This window comes from Trematomus bernacchii, unplaced genomic scaffold (assembly GCF_902827165.1).
Source record: "Trematomus bernacchii unplaced genomic scaffold, fTreBer1.1, whole genome shotgun sequence".
NCBI classification, from domain to species: domain Eukaryota; kingdom Metazoa; phylum Chordata; class Actinopteri; order Perciformes; family Nototheniidae; genus Trematomus; species Trematomus bernacchii.
The window spans coordinates 30,020,050-30,035,194 of record NW_022987739.1 but is presented as its reverse complement, the minus strand read 5'-3'; the positions used below and the strand labels follow the sequence as shown (position 1 = coordinate 30,035,194).

The 15,145-nt window shown below is 38.9% G+C and overlaps 1 protein-coding gene across 1 annotated transcript; it reads right to left on the bottom strand.

The window, feature by feature from the left end:
* Positions 1-1,454: 1,454 nt before the first annotated feature.
* On the bottom strand, positions 1,455-14,697 carry coq10b (coenzyme Q10B). The gene is made up of 5 exons (XM_034147385.1): positions 14,520-14,697; positions 9,466-9,621; positions 3,117-3,309; positions 2,597-2,698; positions 1,455-1,813 (listed from the first exon to the last, which is right to left on the bottom strand). The coding sequence occupies exons 1-5, from the start codon at positions 14,615-14,617 to the stop codon at positions 1,646-1,648; spliced, it is 717 nt and encodes a 238-aa protein (XP_034003276.1). The 5' UTR covers positions 14,618-14,697; the 3' UTR covers positions 1,455-1,645.
* Positions 14,698-15,145: the final 448 nt, after the last annotated feature.

Here is a 15,145-nt window from a genome sequence, read left to right as displayed (position 1 = left end):
AACAAACCTGCCATATTTATACCTAATTTAGAAGCAGGGGCGGGGACTACTTCGACCGGTACCGCTAGTAAATTGTCAACGGGGGGTGCTAGTTATCCAACCGGCCCACCGCAAGTAAATACCACTAGTAAATTGTCAACAGGGGGGGGGGGGGGGGTGCTAGTGCCGACCAGCCCACTTCAGCCGGCGGCCCATCGGGTTTCGTCCCGAACGTCCCCGATGGCCAGTCCGCCACTGTTTAGTAGACATGAGTGTTGATTGAGAAGCTACTTTGTTAGCCTAGCCATGAGTGATCCAAACTCCATTTAGAGAACAAGCATTTTAAAATGTGTTTTTCCGTCTCGCAAACAGACCTGACAAAGCATTTATTCACATTTTTTGCAAATTAGCATCAAGATATAGTTAATTCAGCATCCTTTTGATTCATTTCCTGCAATAAAAGGACATTATATCGCTTTGTGTTTGGTGTGAACCAACATTTTGTCCAGCATGGCTCCCTGAAGGATGATGAGAGCACAGTATATGTAACACAAAGAAGAAGAAATAAACACAGTCTTCTACTAAAGCAAAATAAAAGTTCAGCACCCTTTGAAAGGTGTGTGTATTTCTGATAGTTTACAGTACATGAAGTACATCTATCTACTTGTCCTCACTGCATGATTCCAGAGACCTGGCCTGGTGGAGGTTTGTAGAAGGAGTTTACATATGAATTTATTGAGTTGCTTTGAGCCCTTCACGCTCAAGTAACCACAGAAAAACATTGAGGTTTTATTATCAATCTGGACCCGCTCTTAGTTACTGCTTCTGCTTATATAAACACGTCATCTGTAGATAACACAATGATTGTTTCCCTCTCTCTTTAACCTCTGTAACAAGATCCATAAGTAATCTGTGAGCTGTAACCTCAGACTTTCTACATCTTCAACCCTTTATTTCCACTGTAGTAAACAAGCTTTCATGGACCCAAAATAGTCATTTGATCAATGAGTCTTTCTTTGGAAAACAACCTGCAACTATATTATATTATCAAATACATGTTTCAGTCATTGTTAAACCAAAAAAAGGCATAATATTCTCTGGTTCCAGCTTTAAAAAATGGCTTATTTGCGGGTTTTCTTCATCACATGTGTTTATAAATTCAATATTTTCTGGTTTACGACAGTTACTGAGAGAGAACAAGACAGTTTTAATACATTATCTTGCCCTCTGATATATATCGAGTGCCATTTTTGCATAAAAAAGGACTTTAAGTGGCCGATTATTATCTAATCATTGCAGGATGTGATCAGATACTCTCTTTCATCATGACCCACAACACACTCGTTTTACCCCGTCATCTCAAGTTTCATAACCAGGCACCGATTGTTTAATTCCCATAATGGAAATGAGTTGAGATGGAAACAAGTCTGCATTTGTTTGTAGCACCGAGATGAAAATGAGCTGGTGGATCCACATCAAAAATATATAATTTCATTAAAAAATAAAAAGGGAGAGATGGGAAACTGTTGGGAATTAACTTGGTCGATGCTGTGAGAAAGGCATCAGTGCGAGTCTCTACTTCCTGTCTGACTTAGGCGTTAGGCGTTGTGTTTCCTGTCTGTTTTCTGTCTGTTTGTCTGTCTGTTTCCTGTCTGTTTGTGCAGCGCTACGTGTGGTGGATCTCGTGGAACATGAGCTCTTGAGGGATGGCCGTCTCGGCTCCGTGCAGCTTGGAGGTGCGACGAATGAACGCAGAAACCATCTGCTTCACCACCTCGTCGAAGAACACGTGAGCCAGCTGGGAGTGGAGGAGGGAGCGAAACTCGAAGGAGATCTGAGGACAGAGGAAAGGAGCCGAGTTTAATTCTCTATAAACACGTCTTATAATGCTTATTTTTTTAACAATATTTGTATTGAAGTTTTCAAATATAACAAACATTACACACACATAAAACGGTCAGTCCAGGTGGCAGATACAGTGCACAATCAAATGAATAGGCATGTAAATAAACACAGGTCAGTATACAGATGATACAGGGATAACAAAGTACAGAAATCTGAAAGAATATGACGTGGGCTACTACACTTTATAATCTTATTCCCTCCCCGCCCCGGTCTTTGGTTTTATTGATGATTATTTTTCAAAAACTCCATGAAGCACCCCCAGATATTTTCAAAAACTGCCAGCTTTCCTTTAGTAATGTATGTTAGTTTTTCTAAAGCAACACATGCTGACAGATCCTTAATATATGTATTCATACTTGGTTTGTTTCTTATGATGCTTCTTGGCATTTGAGGTGTTTGTTTACTTGCGTCACTCAAGCTAGAAGCACCGGAGAGGAGGCGGGGCTTACAGTATCTCCATGTAGACGTTTAGATACCAACAATGTTTTATAAGTCATGGCAGAAATAACCACTTTTGCTTCTTTGTGCAAGTTGTGAGAGTCCCAGAGACGTTGAGACACCAAACTGTGTCGTGTTTGGGTTCATAACATCATCTGGAGACACACAGCGCAGTGAGAGCTGTAGATACTGTCTCTAGCTACTCACAAGTCTTCTGAATTAATCTGGTAACTCCAGTGGTATGAAGCCAAAAATAACATGTTTTACTACTCACAGAGAAATCCACCGTGCAGGTACGAGGGTATCCTGGGAGTCCAGGGCTGAAACGCCACACCGTCTCCAGGTGGTTGAACAGTTTCCCATCAGAACAGGCCGCCTGCCAACAAACGCAATATACTTGTTAATGCAATGAGTTTGCTGCAAATAACTAGTATTTAAGGTTGAATTTGGTGGGAATTGTGTATAAAATGAAGTACACATGCATCATATTACCATTTTGAGGACTGTTACTTTATACTGTATGTTTTTTCAAATATTAGGGGTGGATTTCCTGGACTTTCTCACTGAGCATCATGCTTTATTTAATGAAAAGTAGCAGGACCATGGCTTTAGAAAATAACCTCCACTTAAATGTATGCAAGTTTCATAAGCGAAAGTAATTCAGATGCTCATGAGCAATGCCTCGAAACCATGGTCAATTAAAACATCAAGGTTTTTCTCTACCATGCAAACCAAGAGAGTGGATTTCGGAAAGTATGCATTTAGTGATATAGGCCTGTGATGCAGTACCTCACCTTGACCAGGTGGGGGCGTACTGAAGTGACCAGAGAGGTGTAGTTCTCCATCACAGGTGGAAAGCCCACGGCTACTTTAGCCTTGCAGAACCCGGCGCGCTTGAACACGACATCGGACTTCTTGCACCAGGGAACAAACAGGCGGTAGTTCTCCACCCCGTTCACCACGTCATAGATCTCCTGCATGGAAAACCTGGGGGGTGAGGGAGGACATTAGTCATAAGCTGTGTGTGTGTGTGTGTGTGTGAGACAGGAAGCAGGAGAAGGTCAGGACATACTACCGAAATTAGGTAGATAAGTCGGTAGGAGAGAAAGAGAGAGAGTGTGTGTGTGTGTGTGTGTGTGTGTGTGTGTGTGTGTGTGTGTGTGTGTGTACATACTTAAGTAAGTCATTAAGTAAGTCCTTTAGTAAGTCAGTAGGTACTTTAGTGAGTTGGTAAAGAAGTAAGAAAGCACATACCGAAATTAGGTAGATGAGTGCGAGTGTGTGTGTGTGTGTGTGTGTGTGTGTGTGTGTGTGTGTGTGGGCAGGACAGGAAGCAGGTGAAGGTCAGCGACTGTGAAGTAACAATAAACACTAAACAAGGCTGGCATGCAACAAGATGAATGACTCCTTTAAGTAGGTCGATCAGGAACAGAGATAGAGGGGAAGAGAAGAAAGGGACACAGTGCAAGAGAGGAGATTTAAAGGTCTCCTATTATACTGTTTTTCATCAATATATTATGGTCTCAGATATATACAGAACATGTCTCTGAGGTGTTTGTCTCCAAACACCAAACAGATCATTGCAGCATCCCATAATCCCCTCTGTTTCAAAAGTGCTGATTCTCTGTCTGTTACTTTAGATCAGTGGTCACCAACCTTTTTAAGCCCAAGATCCCCGACCTTGGTGAAAGGCGAGATCTACCTATTGTAGAATTGAGTGAAAAAGACGGCCCAGACAGTGCTTCCAATTTGAGGCCTTGTATGTCGGCTAACTGCATCTGAATTACATCAAATCATTTTGTGCAACTTCCAATTTGATTAAACCAACACAACATAACTAACATGTCAAAAAGGATACATATACATATATTTACATCATACCTATTATTTTGAGTTTCATTAATTCCAATCCTAAATATAAATGTACGTAGCTTATTTTCCATTTGTTTGTGTGAATGAGTATATTATTTTGTTGACAGCAACAACAAATAAAAAAACATCATCTTGCAGTGAGCAGATAACATAAAGTGCCATTTTAACTGTGAGGCGTATCCACTGAAGCTTCATGCAAGTGCAACATTTAACATTAACATTAAAACTAGTTATTTTTAACACAATTCTTACAAATTCTAAATTCTAACAACATTCTTTATCCGTGCATAGACCATTGGTGCGTTCACACCGGACGCGATGCGAAAGACGCGTTCGCGCGGTAGCCAATCAGCAGTGAGGATCTCAGCCTGCCGTCACTGACGTTGAATCAGAAAATCAAAACATCAGCCGTTAGCTGTTAGCACACAGAGCTCACAGCTCCTCATATATCTGTTCAGAAACTGGACAAAAGTTAAACAAGTACAAACCACAGACTGTCTGTGTCATGGCGAATACAGTCGCTGCTTTATTTATGTCTTTAGGCCGTTGTTGTGAGTTTTGGACGGAGCAGCTACAACGTTAGCTTAGCCTGATCGATCCGATCTCCATTCAGAAAACACGCATTTTAAAAGGTGTTTCGCCTGCCGTCTGTCTGCACACTTGTCAAAGCATTAATTCATGGTTTTTACTAACCGGTATCAGTATGTAGTTATTCCGGCATCATTTTGAAACGTGTATTACAATTAAATCACGGTCAAATATGCAGCATCACTTGAAGTCAGTCTATTATTTTCGGGAGCGACAGGGAATGTCTCAAAGATACGTCAATCAAGTGGCACCTGCTAACGGGGTGGTGGATGATAGGCTTACATCTAAACATTTTTGCAACGGTGCGCGATCTACCCGCACCGCGATCGACTGGTTGGTGACCACTGCTTTTTTCGAGGACAGACATTTGGACACCTCAATGGAACTTTACAAAAAGTGTGCAACTCATTACTTAAAGGTCCCCTATTATACTGTTTTTCATCAACAGGTCTCAGATATATACAAAACATGTCTCTGATTGGCTGAAACACCAAACAGATCATTGCAGCATTACCCATAATCCCCTCTGTTTCAGCCCTGTTTCCAAAGTGCTGATTCTCTGTCTGTTACTTTAGATGAAAATAAGGAGCCCCTCCCCACGCCCCTCTGAGAGAGATTTGGTTACAAAGAACACAATGGTGCTCTAGGAGGAGATTCAGGTGATAAGGTGGGGGGGGACACAGGGACACATTTTTATCTCATTTCAGACAGGTTTTTATATAAATAGATCAGGACAAAAAGAGAGAATCTTTGTTCCTGAAACTTCCAGAATCTCTTTACACAGAGGGGACACATGTTGATGTAGAAGAGACATGAAGAAGAGGGGACACATGTTGATGTAGAAGAGACATGAAGAAGAGGGGACACATGTTGATGTAGAAGAGACATGAAGAAGAGGGGACACATGTTGATGTAGAAGAGACATGAAGAAGAGGGGACACATGTTGATGTAGAAGAGACATGAAGAAGAGGGGACACATGTTGATGTAGAAGAGACATGAAGAAGAGGGGACACATGTTGATGTAGAGAGACATGAAGAAGAGGGGACACATGTTGATGTAGAAGAGACATGAAGAAGAGGGGACACGTGTTGATGTAGAGGAGACATGAAGAAGAGGGGACACATGTTGATGTAGAAGAGACATGAAGAAGAGGGGACACGTGTTGATGTAGAAGAGACATGAAGAAGAGGGGACACATGTTGATGAAGAAGAGACATGAAGAGAGGGACACATGTTGATGTAGAAGAGACATGAAGAAGAGGGGACACATGTTGATGTAGAAGAGACATGAAGAAGAGGGGACACATGTTGATGTAGAAGAGACATGAAGAAGAGGGGACACATGTTGATGTAGAAGAGACATGAAGAAGAGGGGACACGTGTTGATGTAGAGGAGACATGAAGAAGAGGGGACACATGTTGATGAAGAAGAGACATGAAGAAGAGGGGACACATGTTGATGTAGAAGAGACATGAAGAAGAGGGGACACATGTTGATGTAGAAGAGACATGAAGAAGAGGGGACACATGTTGATGTAGAAGAGACATGAAGAAGTGGATTTTGCATAATAGGTGACACAGATGGAGTCATCACACAGCTGAGGGAAATATCTGCAGTGGCCTGAGCTATTTATACAAGCAGACTTATCTTTAAACTCTTTATCTCAATGGAACACTTTGTGCGTCATACAGGAATGCATACGTAGAGAGATAAGGCATTTAAACAATCATTCATACATTAGTGATTTTTGTAAAGGGTTATGATAGGGACACAGCTTTTTTTAAACCATATACCTCTACAGAGATGTAATTGAAAAAACGTTTTAATACACATCTGTGGTCCTTACAGGTAACTGTTTACTTGTTGGTGTATAGTTTGTATTTGCACCTCACAGGTAACCAGTTTATATTTAGGACTTACTGTTAACTTGTTTACATGTCTGGCATTGTTTACAATATTTTATCAACATTTGTATTTTTGATACTATAATGTGCTGTTTGTTGCTTTCTGTAAAGTGTATCAGGACTATGATTGTTCTGTATTATTAGCCTAACAAGGACATTTCAAGCTCAAATAAACCTTGTGTTCGTATTCGTGGTTTTAACTTGTGCAATAATGATCGCGATACACTTCAATCGTTTTTTTAATTAGATTGAAAGAGAGTATTAAGAGAAAATCACAATTTAAAATGTATTTCTATATTTTTTAATTGCTCTGGTTTTCAGCCATATTTCAGTTAGTGCTTTTTATATTGTCTTTCACAATAAAGATGTACTTTCCTACTCTTGATAATTGCTCTAATGCAGAGGTGGGAAGTAGTGGAGTACAAATACTTCGTTACTGTACTAAAGTACATTTCTCTGGTATCAGTACTTTACTCCACTACTTATTTTTGTGACCACTTTTTACTTTGACTTCTTACATTTTGAACACAAATACCTGTACTTTCTACTTCTTACATTTTGAACCCAAATACCTGTACTTTCTACTTCTTACATTTTGAACACAAATACCTGTACTTTCTACTTCTTACATGTTGAACACAAATACCTGTACTTTCTACTTCTTACATTTTGAACCCAAATACCTGTACTTTCTACTTCTTACATGTTGAACAAGAATACCTGTACTTTCTACTTCTTACACTTTGAACCCAAATACCTGTACTTTCTACTTCTTACATGTTGAACAAGAATACCTGTACTTTCTACTTCTTACACTTTGAACCCAAATACCTGTACTTTCTACTTCTTACATGTTGAACCCAAATACCTGTACTTTCTACTTCTTACATTTTGAACCCAAATACCTGTACTTTCTACTTCTTACATTTTGAACACAAATACCTGTACTTTCTACTTCTTACATGTTGAACACAAATACCTGTACTTTCTACTTCTTACATGTTGAACACAAATACCTGAACTTTCTACTTCTTACATTTTGAACACAAATACCTGTACTTTCTACTTCTTACATGTTGAACACAAATACCTGTACTTTCTACTTCTTACATGTTGAACACAAATACCTGAACTTTCTACTTCTTACATTTTGAACACAAATACCTGTACTTTCTACTTCTTACATGTTGAACACAAATACCTGTACTTTCTACTTCTTACATGTTGAACCCAAATACCTGTACTTTCTACTTCTCACATGTTGAACCCAAATACCTGTACTTTCTACTTCTTACATGTTGAACCCAAATACCTGTACTTTCTACTTCTTACATTTTGAACACAAATACCTGTACTTTCTACTTCTTACATTTTGAACACAAATACCTGTACTTTCTACTTCTTGCATTTTGAACCCAAATACCTGTACTTTCTACTTCTTACACTTTGAACCCAAATACCTGTACTTTCTACTTCTTACATTTTGAACCCAAATACCTGTACTTTCTACTTCTTACACTTTGAACCCAAATACCTGTACTTTCTACTTCTTACACTTTGAACCCAAATACCTGTACTTTCTACTTCTTACATGTTGAACCCAAATACCTGTACTTTCTACTTCTTACATGTTGAACCCCAAATACCTGTACTTTCTACTTCTTACATTTTGAACACAAATACCTGTACTTTCTACTTCTTACATTTTGAACACAAATACCTGTACTTTCTACTTCTTACACTTTGAACCCAAATACCTGTACTTTCTACTTCTTACATTTTGAACCCAAATACCTGTACTTTCTACTTCTTACACTTTGAACCCAAATACCTGAACTTTCTACTTCTTACATTTGAACCCAAATACCTGTACTTTCTACTTCTTACACTTTGAACCCAAATACCTGTACTTTCTACTTCTTACATGTTGAACCCAAATACCTGTACTTTCTACTTCTTACATGTTGAACCCAAATACCTGTACTTTCTACTTCTTACATGTTGAACCCAAATACCTGTACTTTCTACTTCTTACATTTTGAACCCAAATACCTGTACTTTCTACTTCTTACACTTTGAACCCAAATACCTGAACTTTCTACTTCTTACATTTTGAACCCAAATACCTGTACTTTCTACTTCTTACACTTTGAACCCAAATACCTGTACTTTCTACTTCTTACATGTTGAACCCAAATACCTGTACTTTCTACTTCTCACATGTTGAACACAAATACCTGTACTTTCTACTTCTTACATTTTCCAAACAGGCTGGTTCCTTTAGTTTGAATGTGTGTTTGGTGGCGTGATCATTATTCTTTAGAGTCATTGCGTGCCTATTGATTTGAACACGATCCGTGTATCCATCATTTCCTGGTCTTCTCTAAAGAAGAGGGACCAATGAAAACGTTGTCATGTTGCCGTTGTTCAGCATGGAAACATTCATTAGCTAACAATGACATTATTGTTCTATTAATAAAAAGGGAGGTCAGGTACTCTTTAAAACAGATGGTAGTTATGGGTACTTTTTACTGAAGTACATTTCAAAGTCCTCTTTACTTTCACTTGAGTAAAGAAGTTTAGTCAGTACTTCTACTTTCACCAGAGTATTTTTAAACACGAGTATCTGTACTTCTACTTGAGTAAAGGATGTGTGTACTTTTGCCATCTCTGCTCTAATGTAGCAGCTGTATGCTAATGCGAAACCCAATAAACAGAAACACTTTTTTTTTTTTTTAAATGTAATTTTCCTGCATCACATGACCATGGACTCACCCGATGACGCGTCTCTCGGAGTACTCCTTCCTCTTGGAGAAGGTGTCGGCCAGGTTGAAGAAGCTGCGGACGGGTAATGTGACGACGGGCCCCAACATGGCCGCACCGGGACGGGGGGGCACGTGAGTGTTCAGGACCCCACATGACGACAGGTATCTGAGCACAAAACACACAATAGTCACACAAACTGGGGAAAAATACCACTAACGACAGAGGACATGAACTATGTTTTGTTAATACAAATATCGGGCAATTTTCTTGTTCTTTTAGTTCCTTTTTTAAAATTGCAATTAACTTGTATTTTATTGTTCTCACTTTTTCTGGTTTTTATTGTGTTTTAAATGCAAATCTTAATGCCTTGTGTTTGATATAATTAATATGTTTCAATGCCCTTAATTTAAAGCACTTGTAATCTCCTTGTGTCTGAATAGTGCTCTATAAATAATCTTGCCTTGTTGTTTTCTGTATTTTCTAGCCTCAGACATAAACCTGAAACCCTTTTCTTTGTGACGGTACACTCATTAATAAAGCCTGGTGTTAATTACCCTAGAACACCTGTAAATCAATATGAGAGCAACAAGCTGCCACTCACACTCCTTGGATATTTTCCATAGAAAACCTTCTCGCAACACCTGCTGAACATTTACTGTGACACATTCAATCAAAATCAAATGAGGTGTACAAGTGCACTAACCCTGCCCGTCTACTTTTAAAATATACAGTACATATTTTCTGTTTTGCCTGGGGGAGTAGAGACATGATTAGGCAACACATGGCTCCAACTTTTTAATATCAAGTGCCACAAATGTGTTGGTTTATCAGTTTGTCTGTGGATGGAAATATATTTTTCCTACATCTTTTTCAGGCATGTATTAAGAAGACAATCCAAGCATTTTCTGGGTCAAGTTTCTAAAATACGGACGAGGGTTAGGGGCCTAAGATGTGTTTTTTTTAATCCAACCAAAAGTGGATTAAAGTCAGAATTCTGAGAAAATAATTGTACATATTTTTTCCGAAAATCTCAGTTTATTTAGTTTTTCCCCAAAAAAATCTTTGCAATTTCTACCGTAGTTGACTATGAATCCTCTTATATCATATGTGTATCTTTTTCATTTCTGTATATAATGTGAAAAATGTATTAAAAATCTTAATGACTGAAAAAAGAAAATCCACATCAATCATCAGGATCATAAAATGTCCCAATTTGATCCCTTTCTTTCCACCGTGCTGTGTTGTGATTATATGGATCAGTGGGATCATGTTCTCTAACCCTAAAGTCCTCAGAGACTCCATGAATGCGAGGACTTTTAATCCTGGATGGCTCGTAACTTCAATATGACCATCAAACTCAGCTCAGAGACACACACTTTGAGGTCTCCCTGTTCCACAATGTCCCTGGCATAGACACCCAGGGCATGTGTTTGTCACGCAGCTCTTATGTCACCACTTAATGTCATCTTAATATCATCATCAGCTTAACCTATTCTGTGCTTCTCGTGACGCACTGCTTGGGATTCCTGCTCCATTATTGGCCTGCTGGGCACTACTACCTGAAATGTGATACATCAGACACATGGGCAGCGACCTCAGACTGACAAGACCATGCAAGTGTATAGATAGACAGACAGATAGACAAATAGATAGACAGACAGATAGATAGATAGATAGATAGATAGACAGACAGACAGACAGACAGACAGACAGACAGACAGATAGATAGATAGATAGATAGATAGATAGATAGATAGATAGATAGATAGATAGATAGATAGATAGATAGATAGATAGATAGATAGATAGATAGATAGATAGATAGATAGATAGATAGATAGATAGATAGATAGCTAGGCAATAAGAGAAAGTAAGACACTAGAAATAAACAATCCAAAATATTTCTGAAGTAGAAATAAAATAGCATTAAAAAGTAAAAAAATATACAGGTGGAAATATACATGAAATACAAATGACCAGTAACAAAATATAAGAGACGGGCTATAAGAAAAATTGCTCAGGCGTGCATGAAGCCATATTGAAACCAAATGACTTGAATTGTTGCTGGAAGGTTTACCTAAATCTGATTATTAACAGACGTCTCTTTCCTGATGTTAGTCATAAGCAACATGTCTCTTTGGCCACATGGCACCACAGACTGACACGGAAGATGCGTGTCCACTGTTTGGCCACTACCGAAAGTGGTTTCAGAGCCTGGTGCTCTTCCTGGGGGCTTTGTGCAGGGGGCTTATCTTAAACTAACACTTGTCAGCTGGCATAAAACACTTGTTCCGGTGCAGGGTTTTAAGCCCCAGACAGAAAATGTGTGTCCAGAGATATTGCAAAACTCAGTGCAGTTGCAACAGCTGTCACAGGTTCTAAAAATCCTGACATATATAGCTACCACTTTGTCTTTCTTGGAAGAAGGGTCAGGCTGAAGTAGTAAGAAATGCTTCCATAAATACCTAGAGCTCAGAACCAAATGCAGAATGGCCCATTTTAAAATAATATAGATGTATATCACAGGATCATAATTGATGTGCATTACTTTTATTGAATTTAAGCAATTGTTGGTATATTGATCTTGTGTTTTATATAAAATTGTGATTTTTAGAATACCTTATTTGCTTGCTAGCTTATGAATTTTATTTTAATCTATGACAATAATTCATAATTTATTTTGGTCATATTATTTATAAGAATATAAAAGTAACTAAAACCAACAAATAAATGTTGTGGATTGAAGTAGAAGGAGCCATAACCAGAGTGTAGGAATACTCTGTTACAGTAAAAGTCCTGCATTCAAAATGTTACTCAAGTAAAAGTAGAAAAGTATTATCATCAACATATACTTAAAGTAGCAAAAGTAAAAGTACTCATTATGCAGATTGGTCAATTTCAGAATAATATATATTTAAGCAATAGCTCACGACAGGCCGCGGTTAGGGTCATTATATCACAGCTAAGTCGCGTCGGGCCGACAACTATCACGGCCTGAAGTGAGCTATTGCTTTTATAAAACGGTTACCTAGTGTGGCAATATGAAAGAAAAATACACAGTCCAATTTAAATAGTTGTTATTAGTAAATAATGATGTTAAAAATAAAATAGTCCCTCCGTTGCCTTCTGCACAAAACATAGTGCGAGGTGGTTGCTATGCAACACAGCGTCGCGTTGAAGCTTTCCGGTGGGCATGTCTGGTGCGTGACCAACAACCAATCACATGAATCTCCCGCCCCGGACACACAAGCAAGCGGTTTGATTGGCTAGCGCTTGTACTGGCATATGATTCGATTGGCTGACGCTTCCGTCGAAGCTTGAAAAGTTGAACTTTTCTTAACTTTCTAAGCGAGCAACGGAGGCAAAGCGAAGCGACGGAACCACAATGCAGTTCGGTAAAGCCTGACGTCACCATTCAAAGAGAATAGAGAGGCGAAGTCCCTCCCCTTCCGGTGGACCTCCATGGGACCTTATTTCAGAAAAATTATGTATTGAAGTCAATGGAGAGAGAAAGATTATCTTTCGATCCCGTTTGAATTGTGCCACGAATTACACATATGATGTTTGTCAATTTAAAAGATAATTTTGCAAGTCAAAAAAATAAAAATGTGTCGTAAAACTGTGAAGTAACACTTTGTGTGAAACGCTCAATGAACTACATCTCTGGTCTCGCACACGTCACCAACACCAAGATGGCCGTCACGTTAGCACATTTCACCTCTTTCTTTCAGAATGAGGCGAAAAGTATTAAAAGAGGTGAAAATCACTACAAGTCTGCTCAATCCACTCCTCCATAGAGAGGTGAAGTCCCCTCCCCTTCCGGTGGGACCCATGGGACCTTATTTCGGAAAAAGTTTGTATTGAAGTCAATGGAGAGAGAAAGATTATCTTTCGATCCCGTTTGAATTGTGCCACGAATTACACATATGATGTTTGTCAATCTTAAATAATAATTTCCATGTCAAAAAAGTCACAGTTTGTCGTAAAACTGTTGAAATATAAGACTATGAAAAATACGCAACTAGAAAGACTACAAATCCCAGAATCCCGGTCCCGCATGCTGGCTCTTATGGAACCGACTAACTCCCCTTGTGTGTATGTACAGCTCTCAACATGCCCAGACTTGGAGTGATTTTCACCTATTTTAATACTTTTCGCCTCATTCGGAAAGAAATAAGTTAAATGTGCCAACGTGACGGCCGTCTTGGTGTGTGGTGCGAGACGGGAGATGTAGTTCATTGAGCGGTTTCACACAAAAAAAGTATTACTTCACAGTTTTACGACACATTTTTATTTTTTTGACTTGTAAAATTATCTTTTAAATTGACAAACATCATATGTGTAATTCGTGGCACAATTCAAACGGGATCGAAAGATAATCTTTCTCTCTCCATTGACTTCAATGCATAATCTTTCCGAAATAAGGTCCCATTACCCGGAAGTAAGTGGGCGTGACTTCGCCACTCTATAGTACCCCGGAGGTCGAAGTTAACCTTTCCATCTTAAGCTTTGTTAGACGCAGAGGGATACTGACTTGTGAAAAGTAACTACAATTCTACCCGTGTATTACGCTCATTATATCAGATTGCTTGATTTGATTTATCCGTTTTATAAGATATGTTTTATAATGATTGATCATTAAAGTGTTATCAAAGCTGGTAAAAGTGCAGCTAGTTTTAATGACTTTGTATACTGCAGGGTAGCTTGTGAATTTACTCAAGTCTGATTTAACACTTGATTATATTTCACATCATTCATCCAGATCTGTAAAGTAACTAACGATATGAATGTAGTGGAGTAAAAGTACACCATTTACCTCTGAACTGTAGTGGAGTAGAAGTACACAGTAGCACAACATTGAAATACTCAAGTTAAGTACAAGAACCTCAAAATTGCATTTAAGTACTTGGGTAAATCTACTTAGTTACTTAACACCACTGATATAACTCGTTCCCAGCTGGATATCTTTGGTGTTGTGGCTAACTTTTTGTTTTTCTACGAGGTGTGTCCTCATTTGACACTTCCCAGTTTTAAACCCAGATTAAATATATAAAATACTTTACCTTACGCTGTTCCTTAAGTGAGTTTCCCTGCTGGCAGTAGAAGGAAAGTGTCTGATGCACTCCGCTACTTTCCTCAGGCTCCGACCACCTTTCGCCATCTTCCCTTTTTTTCGCTTTGACGGACTTCTTCACTCACTTTCTGCCATTGGCAAAATTGACATTTGTCCCGCCCCCCTCTACGAATGTCGGCCTACCATTGGTTGACGTGTACCACACTGATAGATTTCATTGGCCAGTCCCATGCCTCGTCAACTGACATTGGTGACGTCTGCACTTCACGAAAGAATGTCACGAGTGTGTAACATGAGTCACCGAGTTCAGTGCACTCTCTGAGGGTTATACACACACACACACACACACACACACACACACACACACACACACACACACACGCGCGCACACACATTATAATGGGTACATTAAGGAATTCATAAAGAAATGAAACAAATTGCATTAGTGTGCAATTTCATTGGGAAATAAACACAGTTGCACAGTGGATGATTGTATTTACATTTTTGTTTTCTTTTCCCTTTATTTGGCCTCTTGGTGTGACGTAGAGAAAAAACCCTAAAACAAGGTGTAAATGATAGCTAATAAAATGACGGCAAAAGTTTTTAAGGATTTGT

Bases quoted from the DNA above. Each gene is read 5' to 3' on its own strand.
- coq10b (XM_034147385.1), bottom strand. From the start codon at position 14,617: ATGGCGAAAGGTGGTCGGAGCCTGAGGAAAGTAGCGGAGTGCATCAGA. The intron at 9,622-14,519 runs GTAAAGTATTTT...TTTTGTGCTCAG, and splicing joins CACTTAAGGAACAGCGTAAG to ATACCTGTCGTCATGTGGGG. The intron at 2,699-3,116 runs GTGAGGTACTGC...GTTTGTTGGCAG, and splicing joins TACGCCCCCACCTGGTCAAG to GCGGCCTGTTCTGATGGGAA.